The 21,406-nt window shown below is 41.1% G+C and overlaps 3 protein-coding genes and 1 long non-coding RNA gene across 5 annotated transcripts; 2 read left to right on the top strand and 2 right to left on the bottom strand.

Annotated features, from left to right (window-relative positions):
• Window positions 1–2,552: 2,552 nt before the first annotated feature.
• Window positions 2,553–4,645, bottom strand: LOC118402666 (putative protein PTGES3L). The gene is made up of 7 exons (XM_035800839.2): window positions 4,455–4,645; window positions 4,237–4,350; window positions 3,862–3,928; window positions 3,556–3,657; window positions 3,140–3,229; window positions 2,987–3,049; window positions 2,553–2,856 (listed from the first exon to the last, which is right to left on the bottom strand). Exons 1-7 carry the CDS (start codon window positions 4,493–4,495, stop codon window positions 2,848–2,850), a joined length of 486 nt encoding a protein of 161 aa, XP_035656732.1. The 5' UTR covers window positions 4,496–4,645; the 3' UTR covers window positions 2,553–2,847.
• A 2,285-nt stretch (window positions 4,646–6,930) lies between these two features.
• Window positions 6,931–8,847, top strand: LOC118402667 (uncharacterized). The gene is made up of 3 exons (XR_004829527.2): window positions 6,931–7,779; window positions 8,412–8,532; window positions 8,685–8,847. It is a non-coding gene; the product is annotated as an uncharacterized LOC118402667 (long non-coding RNA).
• An 897-nt stretch (window positions 8,848–9,744) lies between these two features.
• On the bottom strand, window positions 9,745–13,212 carry LOC118357553 (glucose-6-phosphatase catalytic subunit 1-like). The gene is made up of 5 exons (XM_035734792.2): window positions 12,904–13,212; window positions 12,534–12,643; window positions 11,437–11,548; window positions 10,906–11,021; window positions 9,745–10,791 (listed from the first exon to the last, which is right to left on the bottom strand). Exons 1-5 carry the CDS (start codon window positions 13,131–13,133, stop codon window positions 10,283–10,285), a joined length of 1,077 nt encoding a protein of 358 aa, XP_035590685.1. The 5' UTR covers window positions 13,134–13,212; the 3' UTR covers window positions 9,745–10,282.
• Window positions 13,213–14,757: 1,545 nt separating this feature from the next.
• Window positions 14,758–20,293, top strand: LOC118357554 (glucose-6-phosphatase catalytic subunit 1-like). Of its 2 annotated transcripts, none has more exons than XM_035734794.2 (5): window positions 14,758–15,105; window positions 15,290–15,399; window positions 17,023–17,081; window positions 17,397–17,562; window positions 18,132–20,293. In XM_035734794.2, the coding sequence occupies exons 1-5, from the start codon at window positions 14,888–14,890 to the stop codon at window positions 18,638–18,640; spliced, it is 1,062 nt and encodes a 353-aa protein (XP_035590687.1). In that variant the 5' UTR covers window positions 14,758–14,887; the 3' UTR covers window positions 18,641–20,293. The 2 variants fall into 2 exon arrangements, with proteins under 2 accessions (XP_035590687.1, XP_035590686.1); XM_035734793.2 differs by having other exon boundaries at window positions 14,760–15,105; window positions 17,023–17,128; window positions 17,447–17,562.
• The last annotated feature ends 1,113 nt before the right edge of the window (window positions 20,294–21,406 follow it).

Below are 21,406 nucleotides of genomic sequence, written 5' to 3' on the forward strand. Positions count from 1 at the left end.
ACAGACAGAGAGGGGAGGCAACATCAGCATATGCAGCTCTCCAGAGAGAGGGAAGGAGTGGAGAAGTGATGGGGTTTCCTGGGTCCTAGTGCCTTTCTGTTCAGGTACAGTCAACTTCTCAAAACCAGACTACCCACTGGGCACACACTGGTTGAATCAACGTTGTTTCCACGTCATTTCAATGAAATTATGTTGAATCAACATTGAATGTCTGTGCCCAGTGGGTAGTGTGTTTTATGACAAAGACAGAGGGAAGGAGGCCAGAATGAGGAAGAGATGGAGAGAAACCATCGTTCAATTGGATGACAAACAGTTGTCTTCAATGCAGATGTCTAACAGTGGGTGTTCCAAGTCCATCATTGATTGTTTAACATTACCAAACAGTTACAGTCCTGTATAAACTTAAATTAAATTGCATATGAAATGTTTGTTTACGTGCGAGCTGAATAACATGGCAATACGGGAATGTTCTGTCGCAGTAATAAATTGAAGCCTGCCTTGCCAGAGGTAGAGTGGAGGTACAGCATAAACTTCTACAGCTTGGTGAACCACATCTAACATGGATCAAAGTCTTATTCAAACTAGCTCATTACATCATTGGAAATCTCATAATGCCCAAAGTCTACAAAAACAACCCCACGTTGAGAGGTGAACTAAAGCGGGCTGCAAAAACAGGACCAGGGATTTAATCAGACTCAAATGTTCTATAGCAGTGACATAACTGTACTAGGCACTGCTCAGAGTAGGGCATAGGGCAGTTAATAATCCAGGCATTTGGACCTGACTTACCAATATAGCGAATGGTGTTTTCCTGAAAGGTGCATTACCTGGAAGCAAGGCTTTAATAAGTAATGAGGGTAATGTTGATACCTGTAGGCCTTACCACACCGGATCAGCACAGGAGATCTACATAAAACCAAGACCATATAATGTAGTATTGCACAGTACATAAGGAAACAATGATATTATGAACAGTAAACTTACTTACCATTTTGGGCAACAGGATGAATTATAAAAAATAATTCCTTGTTAATAGTTTTCAGACTGCTTTAAAGTGCAAAACAGCTGGTTGCCCATGTATTGTTACTTACTTATGAACAATACAACAATGTCTGGCTAATACTAATAAGCCATGGTGGTGTTTATAAGCCCTTGATAGGCTGTGCTTGTATATGAAAAGGGCCATAAAAAACAAAAACACTTTAGCATTCACACCGTAAGGGTGCCACCTACTGGTATTGGCAAGACACTACATTGTGACGGGATACATCGTCACATGATCAAACCAACCATAGAATGGTCATGTCAAAGACAATTAGATCATTTAAACCGTTTACATCACTCTGCTACTTAACGGTCCTATATTTTCTTGCAATTACACTGACATCTGGGTCTGAAAATGTGACTGAGTTTCTGTTTTTACTGTAAATGTGTAGATATCTGTATGATTTGACCTTCAATACGAGGATGCAAAGAGAAAAAAATAGTATCTCAAACATGCTCAATGGGTGACAGGTCTGGTGAGTATGTAGGCCATGGAAGAATTGGGTCATTTTGAGCTTCCAGGAATTGTGTACAGTTCCTTGCAACATGGGGCCATGCATTATCATGCTGAAACATGAGGTGATGGCCGTAGAAGAATGGCACGACAATGGGCCTCAGGATCTCATCACAGTATCTCTGTGCATTCAAATTGCCATCGATAAAATGCAATTGTGTTCATACCATAACCCCACCGCCACCAGGGGGCACTCTGTTCACAACGTTGACATCAGCAAACCGCTCACCCACACGACGCCATACACGCTGTCTGCCATCTACCCGGCACAGTTGAAACCAGGATTCATCTGTGAAGAGCACACTTCTTTAGCGTGCCAGTGGCCATCAAATGGTGAACATTTGCACACTGAAGTCGATTACGACGCCGAACAGCAGTCAGGTCAAGACCCTGGTGAGGATGACGAGCACGCTGATGAGCTTCCCTGAGATGGTTTCTGACAGTTGGTGCCGAAATTCTTCTGTTGTGCTGACCCACAGTTTCATCAGCTGTCCGGATGGGTTGTCACAGACCATCTTGCATGTGTGGGCTGGCGTGGTTATACATGGTCTGCAGGTGTGAGGCCGGTTGAATGTACTGCCAAATTCTCTAAAACGACATTGGAGGTGGCTTATGGTTGAGAAATTAACATGAAATTATCTGGAAACAGCTCTGGTGGATATTCCTGTCGTCACAGCATGTCAATTGCAAGCTCCCTCAAAACTTGAGAAATCTATGGTATTGTGTTGTGTGACACAACTGCACATTTTAGAGTTGCCTTTTATTGTCCCCAGCACAAGGTTCACCTGTGTAGTGATCATGCTGTTTAATCAGCTTCTTGATATGCCACACCTGTGAGGTGGCTGGATTATCTTGGTAAAGGAGAAATGCTCACTAACAGGGATTTAAACAAATTTGTGCACAACATTTTAGAGAAATAAGCTTTTTATGTTTATGGAACATTTCTGGGATCTTTTATTTCAGCTCATGAAACATGGTCCCAACATTTTACATGTTGAGTTTATATTTTTATTCAGTATATTCAAGAGGTTACATATCAGAAAAGTAGAAACAAGCCTTCAGTTGATTTAATAAATAACATTCAATAGATAGTAATGCAAATTACACAGACAACAGTACCGGGAAAAATACCTAGCAATTCAATATGTTAATCCACATCGCATTCACAGCAATCATCAACAAATACACAAATCCATCAACATGGCATGATCTTTGATGAGTCTTCATCAGCGATTTTCAATGCACATCAAGCTTTCCAATGCAGAGGGAATCTCTCTTCAGAAAAGTATTCAATCACTCTGTGGAGAGAGAAAACAACTCATTCGATAAACTTCCTCACTTGCTTTACATGCTGACAAGTCAGGGGTAATATGTCTCTAATGATTGTTTGTGAAATGCTAATTGGAGGTGGATTCTTGCTGTACTAACCAGATCATCTAGATCATCCATCGCAGGTGGCCCTTCTTTCTTGTTCCCCATATCCTGAATCATCTACAAATGGAAAACCATTCATTAAAGCCACACTGATGTGACCTTCAAACATAGACATAGGATATAAGCCCATTTGGCAGTTACACGTACGTCAAAATATTGCTCGTACTCCGCCATTCCCTCGTCCTCTTCATTCTCCCAGTCTCTCCAGTTATCAAAGTCTACAGCCATCCAATTTGGCTACAAGGGACAGAATAATGTTTCGGAGAGAGAGCATGTTGATGCGCATATTGTCAGTGAGAAGGTAGACTCTGCAATGTGACTACCACAGTGTAACATGGTGACTTTCTGCTTTCAGTAGTTAACAGTAACAACCTTCGAATCAACCAAGTCTACTGGCTCTTTCCAGTGTGAGCATGGCCCAAGGGGAGGGCACAAATTGCCTTCGTCGCCCCACTGTTCTTGATGGCGTCATATTGCTGAGTCTACCTTTAACACATGAAGCATTAGTCTACCCTCACACTGCTCTTCACTTCTTCTAAGTGGAAGATCAAATGTTCCAGTACCTTGAGATCGGCATCTTTCTGAAGACGAGGCCATGCTACATTTTCTTTAGCCTTCCTAATCAAGATGTGGATGCTGCGGTCATGGACCTTCACTTGGGAGTCCTGTTAGTTAAATATACAAAGCTTACTTTTAGCATGATGTACTGCAGTATCCATAATGCTCTGTAATGTGGATCCATTTATTGAATACATTACCGTGCTGAACATTCAAGCATGCTGCATATTTATATATCTTTACAGCTGTTATCTATGTTAATTGTGAGAATCAAATTAACTTTGATATGACAGAGAAATATGAATACTTACAAATTTGATGACTTTGTCATAGAAATAAATGTGATTGTAGACGCTGTTGTCATCGACATCTTTACAACTGTCATGGACACAAATCCAGACACAAACAACATTATAAAACGTAGGTTATAATGAAACATTTGGCAATAACAGCGTCAGAGCAGTCATTATAGAGTGGTAATACATGCCTGCTTAATAAATCAATGCACATTAGAATAGTTGCCCAACCCTCCCCCCAACCTCACATACACAAATGCACTCTCTCTCTCTCTCTCTCTCTCTCTCTCTCTCTCTCTCTCTCTCGCACACACTATTTGTACACTATTTATTTAGACTAAGAATTTCTAGATCACGCACACTTCAGGGTTACAAATGAATCAAACTCACCTTAAAACTATAAAGGTATCCTGAATATCAACCTCAACATCCTTGGGGTTTTGCACCATGAAATTAATGATGACATATTTTTTCCGGTCATACCATAGAGCCTGTGCTCCTTGACTATTGTTAGAAGCAGAGAAAACACAATGAACATTTTGTTATATTGCATTTGTAGATGTAATCTGTCAAATGAGAAAAAAGCTTCACAGCAATACAGTACATACCAGTCCTCTGGCCTGGGAAGGTTTTTCGGTAGCATAGCCATCTTGTTGATTCTAGGGAGATAATATGCTCTTGGACATTTATAGTTCTTTTGTCGTTGACTGACAGAACAAGTAGCCTACTCAGAATAGTTAGCAGCACCTCTGTTAGGCCCTGCACTATTTTTAGATCAGTTGTTATCAGCTGCTCGGGCTACATATCTCTCCCCCCTTTCCCTATAGGCTGTAATGGAACTCTCTGGAAAGAAGGGGCCTTTTCAGTTTTCACTCCAGGACCATCCCACCTTCTGTGAACTCCTCTGCATTGCTTGCTGTTTGGGGTTTTAGACTGGGTTTCTGTATAGCACTTTGTGACATCTGCTGATGTAAAAAAAGGGCTTTATAAATACATGTGATTGATTGATGGGGGAGGGAGATAAAAAGCTTGCCAGAAGAAAGAGAGAAACTGAAAGCTGCTTAATCCCTGGTTTTCAATATTTTATTTTTGTCAACAATACAATACAACAGACAAACGACATCCCACAAAAATCGACTACATTACCCCTGCCCAGGCCCACATGATCACACACACATCTCCGACGCCTGCATCATCACTGCACCATTTTATATCTGTGATATTGTGATACTAGAATACGTTACATTTTCTTCCATATAGTGTTCTCAACTATGAAGTTGTAAATGTTCGTAGTTTTATCCTTTGAAAATAGACACGTGAAAAGATTCTGGGGATGAACATGCACATGCACCTTCAATATGTACCCGTTGTTCCTCTTCAGTGTATTTAACTACATGTAGAAAGTAAAAGCCCTGGGTGGAGAGTTGATACAACTCCATGTCTGGAAGGTTAAAACCACCCTCAGACTTAGGAAGATGTAAAACGTTCCTTTTTTATTCTGTGAGTTTCATTTGCCCATATAAAGTCTTATGACTGAGTATACTTTTTCTAAATGATTTATTTGGTGGAGTAGTTGGTATGACTGAGAATAAGCATAACAACCTTCGGAGCCATGCCATTCTGAAGAGGTCTACTCTACCTGTCAAATTTATGGTACGATTGTTCCATTTAATTAGGTCTGCTTTCATATTGTTGAGTAATGGGCTAAAGTTATCTTTATATATTTGTTTGTTGTCACTTATCAAGCATCCTAAGTATTTGGTATTTTTTTGTGGTCCACTTAAAGGATTGCTGTAGATCATGAGTTGTTCTTTTTCAATGTTAATTTGACATCCTGAGATTGTAGAGTATTCTGAAAATATACTTTAGCAAGCGGGGGCATTGAGTTTTCAAAATTGGTCAGGTGAATCAGGAGATCATCTGCAAATAAGTTTAGTTTTGTATTCATGTATACCAATACATGTTACATTCTAATGGCAAATAAACAGCACAGTACTCACAAAACATGCCAAACCAGTTATAATCTTAAAAGATAAGGGTACAGATGTGTTCATTAGGAACAATGTGATTCATGGAAATGTTTAAAGCTTCTTTGAAAATCTATATCAATCAGAATTAAACAGTGGGACTGATCCTATAGTCTTCTTAGACTCAACAACCGTGCAGCAATTATCAGCAGACAGAAAAGTATCACTAAAAACAGAGATCGCCCCAAAATAAATATCAGGCACTAATACTAAATATTAGAAAGGCACCAGGACTGGACAGCTTTCTTATAGAATTCTATTTCATATTTTGGGAAAAAGTAGCACACCTATTTAAACAAATGACAACACACATGTCACTCAATTCAGTGGTTCCTAGGTCCATGTATCAAACAGCTATTTCAGTTATATGAAAACAAGGAAGCGCTGTAGAGTCCCCTACGTATTACAGACACATACGTTTAATCAATTGTGACAATAAAATAACAAAGCTCCTATGCAACAAAATGGCAAAAGTTTGACCAGACTTGACACATATCAATCAAACAGGGTGTATTACAAATATACACTTACAAACGAATACAAGAATGTGATTCAGTTGAATACAATAAAGCTAAAAGACAAGATATAGATTGAATGGCTGTTGTTGCTGAAAATACATTGTCTTAAATGGCCTTTTCTATTCAAAACTTTCCAGCTGAAATAATACATCTAATAAAAATATTATAAAATATCTTAAAGCAAAAATATACACATATAATACACTATTGAATTAAATTACTTTAGAACAGGACACAGGATAGGGATGCCCCCCTCCTGTTTGCAATGGCAATTGAACCGCTTGCAGAAAACATTAGAAAGGACCCAAATGTTTAGGTAGTATGCTTTATTTGAGTTTAACCTGTAGGTGTCGGCTATCTTCAAAAGTAAAATCTCATATTCCTGGTATAACCCATTCTCGCTTGAAAAGTATTTTCAGAGGCTTTTATTTAGAAGGCAGAACCTGAAACCGGAAATACTAGCTACTGTTGCTTTTGTTTCTTTGCTGCCGAAAGAACGCAGACAGTTCTGGCTATTGCACTACTGCATAGACCAGTTAATTTAGTAAACGCATCCATATTACAGGGATCTAAAATAGAGCTACTGAGTGTACCTTGGATTTATGACATTATATTTATTTAAAAAGGTGCAATACGCAGAAATCGCTCCGCCATTTCCATGTTGCTAAATTTCTAATAGTTCGCCTAATTTCAGTTTATGTGACAAAACAAGCAAGTATAGTGTAGAGAATCATGTACTGTCTAAACTGCAGTGAAATATATTTTCCATAACAAAAAATATTGTATTTTCAGCTGTTTGAAGCTTGTGTACAAAACCGAAAGTAAAAATGCTGAAATTCTACTTAAGCGCAGGAAGAATAGAAATAGGGCACATAAGCACAGATCTACCACTTCTTAGACTTGCTTTCAATGAGAATGGCAGATCTATAACTGACACTTCTATGTCAATTTGGTCGGGTCGCCCAAAAAGTTACATATTAGAGCTTTAAATATGGCATTTCAGTGTGAAAATGATTTTTACATGTAAGAAGTTTGAGAGAGAGTAACATAATGTTTGTTTGCCTTGTGCTTTTTTAAGACTTGACACAGTCAGGAGCTTGCTAGCTGAAAAGTAACAAGCCAACATTAGACTACAGTTAGCATAACTCTCTCTAGCTAACATTCTTACAGTAACTTGTCCTCTTTTTGTGTGTAGCCTACTTTAGTTAGCTAGCTAGTTGTTGACAGGCAGAGTGTGACATTTCTTACACAATGTCTAGTCTTCCAATGCCATGGAGAAATGTCAATCAAAAAGCACGTTAGCCGCACAATAAATCAAGCCAGACCGAACAGACATGGGTCTAGTTGTGTTTAACGTCTCAACGCACAAGCTCATCCAATGACTTTTTGTGAGTAGTGACTGCACATTGAAATTAAGAATATGTCTGATTTTTCATTGACAACTTTATGCATGCAGTAGCCTAATCGCAGTTAGATGTGTGCATTTGCTCTGTTTTTCTGCTTCAAGCCTGGTCCTGGTAATGTTTTGTTGCCGAACAGCCACAAGTGGGCGCTGGTTCATTCATATCTGTCTTTTTGATGTATGAAACAGATGTAGGATATTAATTTGAGACCGTTTGCCACAGCAGGAAAGTAATCGAGCAGCAACAAGAAATGTTCATTAATATGTGAACTATAATTAATAGACATTTTTGTAAGTTTTGACACATTTTTCATAAGGAAAATCAAGTCCGAAATTTCTAAGTGGAAATTACAAGCTTCAGAAACCTTTTTAGACCTCAAATACACTACAAGTTTGGCATTTCCTTCATTGCAGTAAAGTTATCGTGCCACAGAGTGGTCAAATTAATATCCTACATCTGTAGCTACTACTGGCAGCTGAAGAATCTGAACGTATTGTCGGTTCTGTGGCTACCACTGCTAAATGTTTACAAAGGCGAGAATCCTTGGCATAAATGAGGTGTTTTCAACTGACCGTCATCATAATTTTGATGTTGGCAAATTGTCTTTCTCTCTGCAGTTTGTCACCTCAGTTTGTCACCCTGCTCACCTGGTGAACTGAAAGAAGAAATCAGTGGGAAGAAAGAAATGTCAATGTCGAGCTCCAACACACCATATTGTGTCCTGAGGGAGGTGGTCAGGTAAATACAGGAAGGCCAGAATGCATCAACTCTATCATTTTTGAAGTCACTGAACTACCCCTCTCTTTCTGGTGAGATAAGGATGGGACCATTGTTGAGGTGGGCTGGAAGTGGTCGGACACAGGCTAACACCTAGTATCTTCCATCTCCAGCCAGATGACCGCAGGCTGATTGGGATGTGCCGGTGCTGCAGGTGACATGGCAGGGGGCTGAGGCTTTGCACTTTGTGGGTTCAGTCCTAAAGGTGGGCCAGGAGGTGCAACTGAAGATGGACTGGGAGCGGAGGTTTGACCACATGCAGCAACACTTAGGTATGAGCAGGGACAGGCTTACCTTATGTGTAGTGCAGAACCATATAATTCAGCTTCTCAGAAACCATTACATGTTGGCAGGGGCGCAACTTTCACTGGGGACGGGGGGACATGTTCCACCACATTTTGAAATTGTGTTTTTGTCCCTCCTAGTTTTTTGCCAACTGTAAAGTTTGGTGGAGGATTATGGTTTGGGTTAGTCCCTTTAGTTACAGTGAAGGGAAATCTTAATGCCACAGCATACAGTAACATTCTATGCGATTCTGTGCTTCCAACTTTGTGGCAACAGTTTGGGAAAGGCCCTTTCTTAATTCAGCATGACAAGTCCCCCGTGCACAAAGCGAGGTCCTTACAGAAATGAAATGCCAACTGCGAGCCAGTGTATTTAATGAAATAAGTTTGGACATTCATTTTTATTGTTTCTGCTTTGAGGCTAGCAAATACATAACCAAATGCATAACAAAAAGCAGGCCAGACTCTATCGATTAAAAACCCAGCAGTCAAATATTGATGGTTCAGCCAAGGCTGTCTGTTCTAAGTACTTGCAGGGAGTGACGGCTGTGTGACGTGTGGACCTATGTCATCAGTGATTATCAGTGAGCATGAGGCTAAAGTCCAGGGCTCCATATAGGGTTGATGACCACTGGTTTGGCTCTGTTTATATGTACTGTACAAATAGTGTATTTTTTTACAATGTGTACTTGTTTTGTAGACGCATGTCATTGATTGTGTGATGATTTTAGTTTTACCACTGCTGCAGTTTCAAAGTGTTGTGGACTTGCTGATAGTTTATCAGTAACGTGTCATTAATGATAGGAAACGTTTAAAAACTGAATGTAGAACCATGTGTCTGAACCAATCCCTAAATATATGCATACTAGTGTTAGAACGTAGTCAGTGATATATTTTAAAGATTTTTATTATAAATATCTGACAGAATTTCTAAAAATATATTAAACAGGAAAAATACAGTTACAAAACAAATATTAACAAAGTTATTCATGTATAACATATTCTTAGAACGCACTGTAAAGCAGGCCACTAAAGTCCCTGAGAGAGCTTTTGGGCTCATTTTCTCCTGGCTTTATCTCGTTTCAAAACAGGAAAATTAACTTTCTGGACTCCTGAGTTCGCACTGAACTACTTATAAATGATCAGTTTTGATACAATCAAACCACAGTGTCTAAAGTGCCACTGAGTAATTCACTGGATAATCCTTTCATTATAATGTTCACACTGTGTGTAGATAAGAAAATAAGACCTTTACAATGGGTGACTGGATGAAAGTAGGGTAGACAAACACCACAATGGCTTGTTGATCGCTTGGGCAGTTTGGGAAGAAAGTCAATGCATGGAATGATTTAAGGATTACAGCACGGTTCAATTCTGGAGTCATATCCGAATACACGAGACTATGTGCATGTCGGCCGCCAACGACCTCACAAATACTTCTTGCTCTGTACGCTGCTCAGAGCTCCAGACACGCAGTAGGGGATGATGCTGACGGTTGCCAGGGGGACAGTGGCGCTCTTACAGAAAGACAGCAGGTAGAAGACAGCGGCAGTGTGCGTGGGGGGCTTGAAGGAGTCAAAGAGGTGCAGCAGGAGCAGCGAGGTGACGATACATCCCGTCCTAAAGAGGGTGGTGCCGCTGATGTTCTTGATCTCGGTGTAGAGGGGCGAGTGCAGGCCCAGGCCCAGGCCAAACAGGGTGCCCATGTTACGCAGGAGGCTGGCGAAGGGAGTGGAGTCCATGTGGACCCACTCGGCTCTCACACACCACTTCTGGGCTTTCTCCAGGGTCCATAGCAGGTCCACGCCTAGAGCCTTCAGCAGCACGTAGAAGCCCACAGCGATGGAGAGCAGAAAGAGGGTGGTGTAGAAGTACTTCTTCAGACTGGCTCCGTAGATCCACTGGGTTCTGTTGAACGCCTCGGCCACTACCATACCTGGAAATCAAATAGAAAACGTCATATTAACATCATGTAGTTGAACAATCTGCACATTTTGTGCCATATTTGTGAGGGTTGTTATAAGGGCTGGTATAAGGGCTTCATACTGACCTGTGATTACTCCACAGATGACTTGGTGGGGGAAGTGGGCAGCAAGGAAGACTCTGGAGAGACACACACAGACCTGGACCGCCCAGAAGAACGCCCACAGAGTGCCCCGTAGATACCTGCCCAGACAAGGAGAGAGGGAGAGGAACCATCAGCAAATGCATCTTTAGGCATTTTGAAATCTGCCTGGCTGCTAAGAGACTGCATAATAAATAACAAGTAAATGTGCAAATAAATATTATTCACAGCAGGGGAATTTGTTATTCCTGTGTCACTAGAGGTGAATAGGCTTCTACTGATACATGTAATCATTTTAATCGACTGTTGCTTCCTTTGATTTGACAACAAAACCACTCAAACGGAATCTTTTGCACATCCCCTTCCCTTCGACTAACTGAAGTTAGTTTTCAGGATAAATCATCAACTACAGTGCTGCACAGACAAGTAGCATAAAACTGACAAGCACTGAACGAAAAATGGCAAACAAGAACAAGATCATTGAGGACAAGAGGGGTTGAATGTTCTGGAACTTACAGGCCCTTGGAGGAAGATCCCGTCTTATTCTTGGTCAGCATGATGGCTAGAATGGAGGTAACCAGTGTGTAGTAGACGCCTGCAGCTCCCATAGCGTGGCCAGAGGGACTGCCTACCAGGCACACAGACAGAAAGGCATAGCACTTTATTCAAGTAAAATGAAAATTCAACACAATGCTGTACAATATCGTAAACCATGAATATTCTCAAAATCCTTACTTTTAAAACGTTGGCTATTTTCACTGAATCATAGCATATCACTCCCATAAACTTTTATTTCGACAGTGAAGCGAAAACGTTTAATTTGGCTCTATTCTCCAGCATTTTGGATTTTAGATCAAATGTTGAGGAAATTGTTGCCTCATATGAGGCGTCATATGAGGCAACAGCACAGAATGTGAACTTTAATATGAGGGTATTTTCATACATATTTGTTTTACCGTTTAGAAATGAAAGCGTTTTGTTGAGTGACTCCTAAATGACACAATACATTAATTACCATTCATTTCTATTGGGCACAACATAATCTAAAACACAACCAAAAACTGCAAATGCATCCAAAGAAATTGCAGTCACAAGCTTGATGTAGTCATTGTGAGCTAGAAATACGGGACCAAATACAAAACCTTTGATTAGATACTTGTTGGATGCATTTGCAGTTTGTTTTGGTTGCGTTTCAGATTATGTTGTGCCCAATAGAAATGAATGGTAAATAATGTATTGTGTCATTTTGCGTAAAAATGTTTGTGAAGTGCTTTCAATAAAGTGGTTTCATTTCTATATGCTAAAACAGCAATGTATGAAAATACTCTAACAGTGAATTTGTCCAAATACTTATGACACTTTCAAATTGGGGGGGGACTAGATTTCATTTCTAAATGGTAAAACAGATATGTATGAAAATACCCTCAAATAAAAGGTGACATTCTGTACTGTCACCTCATATGAAAAATCTGATCTCAAATTCAAAATGCTGGAGTATAAAGCCAAATGAAAAGTTGTAGCTTCACTTTCCAAATAAATACATAGGGGAGTGTATATTTCATGTCTTAAGGCATTACGGTAGAAGTATATGAACGTAATGTGATGCTTCTTACCTGGGCCAGTTTCACAGGTCATTGGGTACTGTTCAATGTGAGGTGCAGTGGTATTGCTGTAGTAAGGTGTTTCATGGACCCACCAATACGGCCTCTCGCCAAACAGAATCCTTAGGAAGGAAAGCACAAGCCACTTAGAATTAAGATGAATGTGGGGAATTTCAGTCGGTTGCATTTTAGTTCAATTAAATTGACAGGGACTGTGTACATTTATCGACATGTCAATGTGCCAGATGTAGCCGAAGGGACACATTTGATCAGGTTCTGAATTGGTATCCCAGTAACCGTTTATTTGATGGGTACCAATATAAATGACTTCATAACACATGCATAAACCACACAGAAAAAAATCATAGGCAGTGCGACTCACCACTTGAAGACCAGGTTGAGCCAGTCTCCGATCACTGCCACCCAGATGAGCTTGATGCCCACTGACTCCCGCAGGTGGAACCAGAGAGGGAAGAAGATGAAGAAGGTGTTCCTGAGGTCAGCAGCCCAGGACACCCACAGGAACAAACCCTGGGCGTCCTTATAGTTGGTCTGAAGGTAATTAGTGGTGCTCACCCCATAGCCCTGCATGGCATCCATGACTGCCTCCATTTTCGAACTGTCCCTAGTGAATTGTCAGTCTAGAAAGCCAATGTGAGATGTGATGGGGTGTGAGAGAACTGTATGCATGAGTCTGCCTGTTGTTTTTATACCCGAGGGTCCCACCACCCACAGGCATGTACCCTGATCTTTGGACCTGGCACGTGTAATAAAACACAGTGGGGCAGGGGTGTTTGGGAGGGTTGTACTAAGGATAGAGGCCATACAAATAAGTACAAAGGACAGGTAAAAAACAATAGTCAATCAGTGTCTCTGTGTCTCTCACCCTGAAATGGAGCCAAAAATACTTCATTTATGATTGACCGGTGGAATTAAAAACCCAACAAATAGCCTCCACAATACAATTTGTGGCAAAACAAGCCAAGCAAGGGGATGCGTGGAAAACATGAATTGCATTCGCTTTTCTCTATTGAAATGAAAACCCAATGTTTTACTACACTACAGTCTGCTTTATGTGTAATGCAGTAAGATGTCCTTGTAAGACCATGTAATGGATAAGATAGGGACTAAAACAGTCACACAAATGCACAGACTTCCCTAAGCCCACTTTTTGGCCCGTTTTAAACAACACATTTAATAAAAGAAGAAATAAAAAAACATTTGAATTACAAAAAGGCAAATATATATATATATATATATATATATATATATATATATATATATATATATGCACACAATAACGCTAAATACGCCCATCCTTCGACAACTTGCAGACCATAATCTGTTTGTTATATAATACATTTCTGACGACTTTGTGAAATTTGAGTCTGGCCAGAATCCTGCAGCTAGCCCATCTGGTCGGTTACATAAAGGAATCAATCATTAAAATGGTTTTGGACTTACTCAGGAGATGCTGAGAAGATAACTTACCAATAACACTAGGTCCTAGATATGGTACTCACTGTACTGTAAATAAGTCCGATAAGGCAACCCCCAAGCCAGGGTTTTATCTGGGAAGGAAATAGTCAATGAACTGACATCATTATAGCAGGTCACAAAGTCAATAGTGAATTTTCAATGGATTGAGTTCCATTCATTTCACATGCCAATGATGGACGTGGTTGAAGTAGTGAGACATAGATAGGTCAATCAATTTTCATTGGACTACTTGAAGTGTCCTTGCTACAATCCTCACCAAGAGACGTATAGTCCTGAAGTGGAAAAAGTTCACTCACCATTGCACAGTCATCCTGTTTCAGGGGCTAGCGTATCACTCCGGAGCAGACCACCTCTGTTTACCGCTTTTGGGAGCAGGAGCTCCATGGAGGGGTGTAGGCTCAGTGGCGGACTTACCATTAGGCAACCATATATAGCATGAACATGGCATATGTGTAGAATATCCGGGAAATTAGCTTTAAAACTGCAACATTTTCTCTACTCATAGCAAAATGTGTAGAATTGCTGGAAATGTACTTTAAAATTATATATATTTTTAATCTCCACCGCCAGTCAAATGTTTTGCCCACAAGGTGGGGTAGGGTTAACCAAATATCACTGAGGCCAGGGGCCTCAGACTGGCCTCCAAATCACCAAGTCTGCCCAGGTGTAGGCTAAAGGTTACAGAGTGTGTCTGCAACAACCTCCTGGAAGCAAACAAATGCCCTAACCTTGAATAAAGTCCAGTGGGAACAACAGACTGCATCACAGTCCTGGAGCTCAAGAGGACCGCTCCTGACCATTCTCCAATCCTCGCCCAGCTTTGGTGTACCTTCCCTGGGGACTGATCTGGATTCCACACCACAGTCATGGATCTTTTCCACAGCTGGGGGGTGGAAGTGGCCATCCATCTGCAGACCCAGTATGGGCATTATGAGGGCTGGTTTAGCCTAGCCTCTACAGTGGCTGACCTGCATACCACCTTCTTTTGTTTCTTCCCAGTCTGGTTCCATCTGCGCAGGGACGTGGGTGTAAAGCTCATCTGGGTGGCTGTCATCGGGGACTGGCTCAACCTGGTCATGAAGTGGTAAGGAACGGATTAAATTGGTTTTCTGTCATTTGTTTTTCATGGATTTTGGTACACATTGCGATTTAGTACACATTAACAAAAATGTACGCTGACTTGAACATAATTTAAAACTGAAATTGTCATTATATATTACAAAGTTGGGACTTTCAAAGAGTTGAATGATGTTCCCTCTCCATGGCAGGGTTCTATTTGGAGAGAGACCCTATTGGTGGGTCCATGATACCCGCTTCTATGGGACAGATCCAGCCCCTGCCTTAAAACAATTCCCCATCACCTGTGAAACTGGACCAGGTAGGCAATGCCATAGATAGATGTGTGCCAGAGTCTAGCATGATTATCACTCAATACACCTCAAGATATTAGCAGTCTTGGCAAGTGGAAGCATTATTCAAATCAAATTGGGGGGGCATATGCCCTACCCTTATGGTCAGACGCCGAGCAGTTGCCATACCAGGCGGTGATGCAACTGGTCAGGATGCTCTCGAAGGTGCAGATGTAGAACTTTTTGAGGATCTGGGGACCAATGTAGAATCTTTTCAGTCTCCTGAGGGGGAAAAGGTGTTTTTATGCCCTCTTCACAACTGTCTTGGTGTGTTTGGACCGTGATAGTTCGTTAGTGATGTGGACACCAAGGAACTTGAAACTCTCGACCCGCTCCACTTCAGCCTCGTCGATGTTAATGAGGGTCTGTTCAGCCCTGCTTTTCCTATAGTCCACAATCAGCTCCATTGTCTTGCTCACAATGAGGGAGAGGTTGTTGCCCTGGCATCACACTTACAGGTCTCTAACCTCCTCCCTTTAGGCTGTCTCATCATTGTTGGTGATCAAGCCTAACAATGTTGTGTCGTCAGCAAACTTAATGATGGTTTTGGAGTCGTGTTTGGCCACGTAGTTGTGGGTGAACAGGGAATACAGGAGGGGACTAAGCACGCACCCCTGAGGGGCCCTAGTGTGGAGGATCAGCGTGGCAGAGGTGTTGTTGCCTACTCTTTCCACCTGGGGAAGGCCCATCAGGAAGTCCAGGATCCAGAAGTGCCGCTTCTGAGCATTTTCTTGTTTGCTTATGGCCGTATACAGCTCGTTGAGTGCGGTCTTAGTGCCAGCATCGGATTGTGGTGGTAAATAGACGGCTATGAATAATATAGATGAGAACTCTCTTGGTAGATAGTGTGGTCTACAGCTTATCATGAGGTTTCTACCTTCGGCGATCAATACCTCGAGACTTCTTCAATATTAGACATCACGCACCAGCAGTTAGTGACAAATAGAGTCACACCCCTGCCCCTCGTCTTACCAAATGTAGATGCTCTGTCCTGCCGATGCACGGAGAAGCCAGCCAGCTCTATATTACCAGTGTCGTTGTTCAGCCACGTCTCGGTGAAACATTAGATATTACAGTTTTTAATGTCCCGTTGGTAGGATGGTCTCAATCGTAGATCGTCCAGTTTGTTTATCAATGATTGCACGTTGGCCAATAATCCGGATGGAAGTGGTGGTTTACCTACTCATCTGCAAATTCTTACAAGGCATTATTTGCTTGGCCTGTATGTCATAAATGACTGATACCAGTACTATAGGGCCATAACACCTTTGTACTTATCGATTCCCATTCCGCAGGGTAAATACATAAGAGAATAATCTTATCTGGAAAGGAATTCAGTGCGTAGTGTAGTGTGTAATTGTTGTTTAGCTAATTGCATCTTCAGGGTGTGTGTCCACTGTCTAAATAAGACAACCAAACAGGGATGGGAAAGAGGTGTAATGTGATGATGGGAAAATAATGCAGACAATAGCTGCTGAACAAAGGGACTTTGCCCAGATGTTCATCATATCCCTGGTAGCCAGATGTGTGTGCTTTAGCCAATGCTTATATCCAAAATGGTTCATGAAGCCAAAGTGTGCTGTTTTTAATAGGAAGCCCTTCGGGTCATGCCATGGGCTCGTCTGGGGTGTGGTACGTGATGATAACAGCTGTCTTCTCAGTGGCAACAGAAAGACGGTTTCCCCCTCTCCTGTACAGGTGGGTCAAAAGAGAAGTGGAGTCAATGGTGTTGTTACTGCTTATACCCAATTCAGTGCTTTCAGATCCACACAAAGTGCCTAGGGGTTAGGACAGAGTTGGGAAAACTATGGCCTGCTAGCCGATGTTATGCGTCGAACATCTGAAACTACTGTAGATAGAAAGTATGTAGAAATGTTGGACTTATATATTTTCAATTAACTGCCCTTTTTCTGGACCTCAAATAGATTTTTTTGGAGGACAAATCTGTAAACAAAAACTTGGTTAGGGGGTAGGATCTATTGTTGTTTTGGAGCAGGGCCTTAGTGTCTTCCCCAGGTTCTTGCAGGTGGGGCTTTGGATGCTGCTGTGTACAGTAGAGCTGCTGGTGTGCATGTCCAGAGTCTACATGGCTGCCCACTTCCCGCACCAGGTCATCAGTGGGGTCATCACAGGTCAGAGAACCAGGGCTTGACCGAGATTTCAAGATGCAGCTTGTACCCCTAGCAGGTTGTGCTAACCTGAATCGTACTGTGCAGGCTTGGTTATTTTCCTTTCACGTTGTCGTCCTTTCCAGGAACTGTGGTGAATGCGCAACCAGGCCGGCACAGTACAGCTCGGATTGGCTTGGTTTTGATCAGCAAGTACACTGTAAAATAATCCTGTTGTTTTTACTGACAGACTGTAAACCTTACAGTAATGTACTGTTAAACCCAAGTTTCTTTGGAAATTACAGAAATGTACTGTTAAACCCAAGTTTCTTTGAAATTTACAGTAACATACATGTACCTTTTACATGTACCTTAAACATGTACCTTTTACAGTAAATATTTTACAATACCTTTACAGCAATGTGCTATTAAACCAAAGTTTCTTCCGGATTCATGGTAAAATACTAAAACTTGTATTTTAGTTACTGGCTACCAGTAAGTTACCGTAAAACAACTAGATTTTTCTTTAAAGTGTAAGAGGGGTATCGGGTTTTGATTTTGTTCGAAAATGTTCTTGTCTATATCCATGGCAGGTATCATGGTGGCTGAGGCCTTCTCCAGAGTGCAGTGGATCTATGGAGCCAGTCTGAAGAAGTACTTCTACACCACCCTCTTTCTGCTCTCCTTTGCTGTGGGCTTCTACGAGCTGCTGAAAGCTATAGGCGTGGACCTGCTGTGGACCCTGGAGAAAGCCCAGAAGTGGTGTGTGAGAGCCGAGTGGGTCTACATGGACTCCACCCCCTTTGCCAGCCTCCTGCGCAATATGGGCACCCTGTTTGGCCTGGGCCTGGGCCTGCACTCACCCCTCTACACCGAGAACAAGAACAGCAGCATCCCCTTCAGGGTGGGATGTATCACTGTCTCTTTATTGTTGCTACAGATTTTGGATGGCTTGACGTTCTCCTCGAGAGACCAGGCAATGTTCTATATGTTGTCCTTTAGTAAGAGTGCTGCTGCTCTCTTCATTCCCACAGCTCTGGTTCCCGGAGGACTCTCCTGGATCTTCCCAGGTAGTGGGGCGGCTAAGCTGAAATTTTCATAACAATCGTTCACTTTATGATAAAAGCACCAAATTTTGCAGAGGTAGATTTATGTACCCTGAAATTATTTACATATCAGGCCATGGCAGCCATCTTACAAAATGGCCACTGAAAGTAACACAACATTGTACAATTCAGAAGTAGTGTTTTGATATAACTGCACCAAATGTGTTACAGAGGTAGATGTATGTACCCTGAAAATATTTACAGTATATATGGAGCCCCCACATATTTGGCCCCTGGGGCCACTGCAGACATTTTACAAAATGCCAACATATTGTAACACTGTTTGACAATTCGGAATGACGTTTTGAGATAACAGCACCTATGCTACATAGGAACATTGATGTACCCCGAAAGGATTAAGAAATGGAAACCCCACAGATTTGGCACCTAGGGGCCTCTACGGGGCCATGTCAGTCATTTTACAAAATCGCAACATATTGTACATTTGTTTTACAATGCAGAAGGACTGTTTTGAGATAACAGCACCACATTTAGTACAGAGGTAGATAGTACAGATAGTACAGTACAGTGCTTTCAGACAGTATTCATGCACCTTGATTTCTTCCACATATTGTTGTGTTACAGCCTAAATTGAAAATGGATTACATGTATTTATTTTTATCTCACACAATACCCCATAATGACAAAGTGAAAACATATTTTTTGGAAATTTTTGCCAATGTATATTTAGGCTTGCCATAACAAAGGTGTTGAACTCAAGACCATATGGTATTGTGTGTAGGCTAGTGACCAAAAATCTCCATTTAATCCATTTTAAATTCAGTCTTTGACAAAATGTTTTGGGAAAAATGTCAAGGGGTGTGAGTACTTCCCCGAAGGCACTGCATGTCAGGGATGTGCAACTATGATGAGGGTCTGGAGTCATTATGAGGGGCTGCAGTGGCTCGTGGGTCTGCGTACCCACACATCCACACTGTGGCGGAGAGAAGATTTTGCAGTTGTAGAGCGCATTTCAAACAATTCTAAACATTTTGCCATAGGGAGGAAAATGTTTGCAGTTTTTAAATATGATGACTTATGATCAATGGGCCTCACCCTGGTCGGTAATTGCTTACTACAAGTTCAGAAAGCTAGACTAATTTACCAATGACATGAGCTAATTAAAAAACTGCTGATGCACAACTAAATTCCAAAATTGAACCTTCTATTGTATTATTCTAACTCTTAGTTGAGACCCTGACCGAGTCCCCCCCCCCACCCTGATTTTAAATTGGTCCACGGGCCATATGCATCCCGCGGGCCACCAGTTGCCTATTCCTGTAGATGCTGCAGTGTAGCCTCTGATGGAATCCTGTACATTCAAGACTTATAGATGGATATGGTTATGCACAGGTGGTGAATATGATCATGCATCTAAAAAGTTTGTAATATGGCAGGTAACCTGGTTGATTTGAAGAAGTTAAAGTGTTTGACAATTTTTGTGTTTTGTATTTACTAGATATTGTGAACAAGTTTGCAGAGATGAATTAGTGAGTCAAATCAGACAAGAGGTGTCCATACTTTTGAGTTTGATTGTTCTTCCGAGAAAGATTCGGTCCAGCTTTTCTTCTCTGTGTCTTGTTTTTCCAAAATGCCAATGCTGATTCATTTTCACCAGAGCCAGGCATTAAACATGAACTACTAGGCCATCATTCCTCAGCTCAATGCAAAGCAACACTTGTTCTCTGTACCTCATGGCCACTGATGTTGGGTGTTTTGGGCATGGCAGTTCAAAGAGCAGTACCTTTTTGTGTGCACCACGTGCATCTGTGTATTAGTGATACATAACCCATTATACTGTTTCAAACAAACATACCAGCAATAATCAATAAAGACAGGACTTTACTATGCATTGTCACATGTCAACACTATCGTAGAAAATCACCTTAACTTGACCCCAGTATCAAGTCGGTGACAATCCAGCCTATCAGAGACGAGTATTGTGACGGACATGCATATTTCCTATGGTGACATAATACTGTACATCCATCCATCCTAGGGTTGCAAAGCTACCAAAGTTACTGGAATATTCAGTAATTAATAGGTCATCTATGGTAACTGGTCATTTATACATTAATAACTTTTTTAAATTGTATTATTCATACCTTATTGTTTATATCTGTGTCCATAGTATCCATGAGTTATAGTGGATACACCATATGGTTCAAGAGAAAATTGCCTAATTAACCCTTTAGACCCGAACAGAATTCTAGAATGCTGAAGTAGATGAATTAAAATGTTAAAGTTCATTTTCTTACACATTTCAAACAGACAGATATAGCTCAAAAACAAAGAACAAATGACAATTACAAGTTAAGTTAGTTTTAAATTGCACAACATCTTCTTTGACATGACACCACATTCATGTCAATAGGAATAACACAAATGTTGTCTTCATTTGTGTAGACACTCACTTTCAATAAACTATTAAACACACAACACAAAACTCTAAAGTATTTCAATCAAATCAAACTTTATTTGTCACATCCTCCGAATACACGGTATAGAAAATATTTACCAAGTAGGCTAAAATAAAAAGTAATAGTAAAAAGTAACGCAATAAGAATAACAAGGCTATATACAGGCTAGTTGAAGTAATCTATACACGTAGGTGGGGGCGAAGTCACTATACATAGGTAACAAATAAACAGCGAGAAGCAGAAGCTGTTGAGGAGCCTTTTGGTCCTAGAGTTGGCGCTCCGGTACCGCTTGCCATGCTCTCGTGCATGCTTCAGTGTTGCTTGTCTCCAAGCGAGCATAAA

Source organism: Oncorhynchus keta, chromosome 24 (genome assembly GCF_023373465.1).
Source record: "Oncorhynchus keta strain PuntledgeMale-10-30-2019 chromosome 24, Oket_V2, whole genome shotgun sequence".
Taxonomy (NCBI): Eukaryota; Metazoa; Chordata; class Actinopteri; order Salmoniformes; family Salmonidae; genus Oncorhynchus; species Oncorhynchus keta.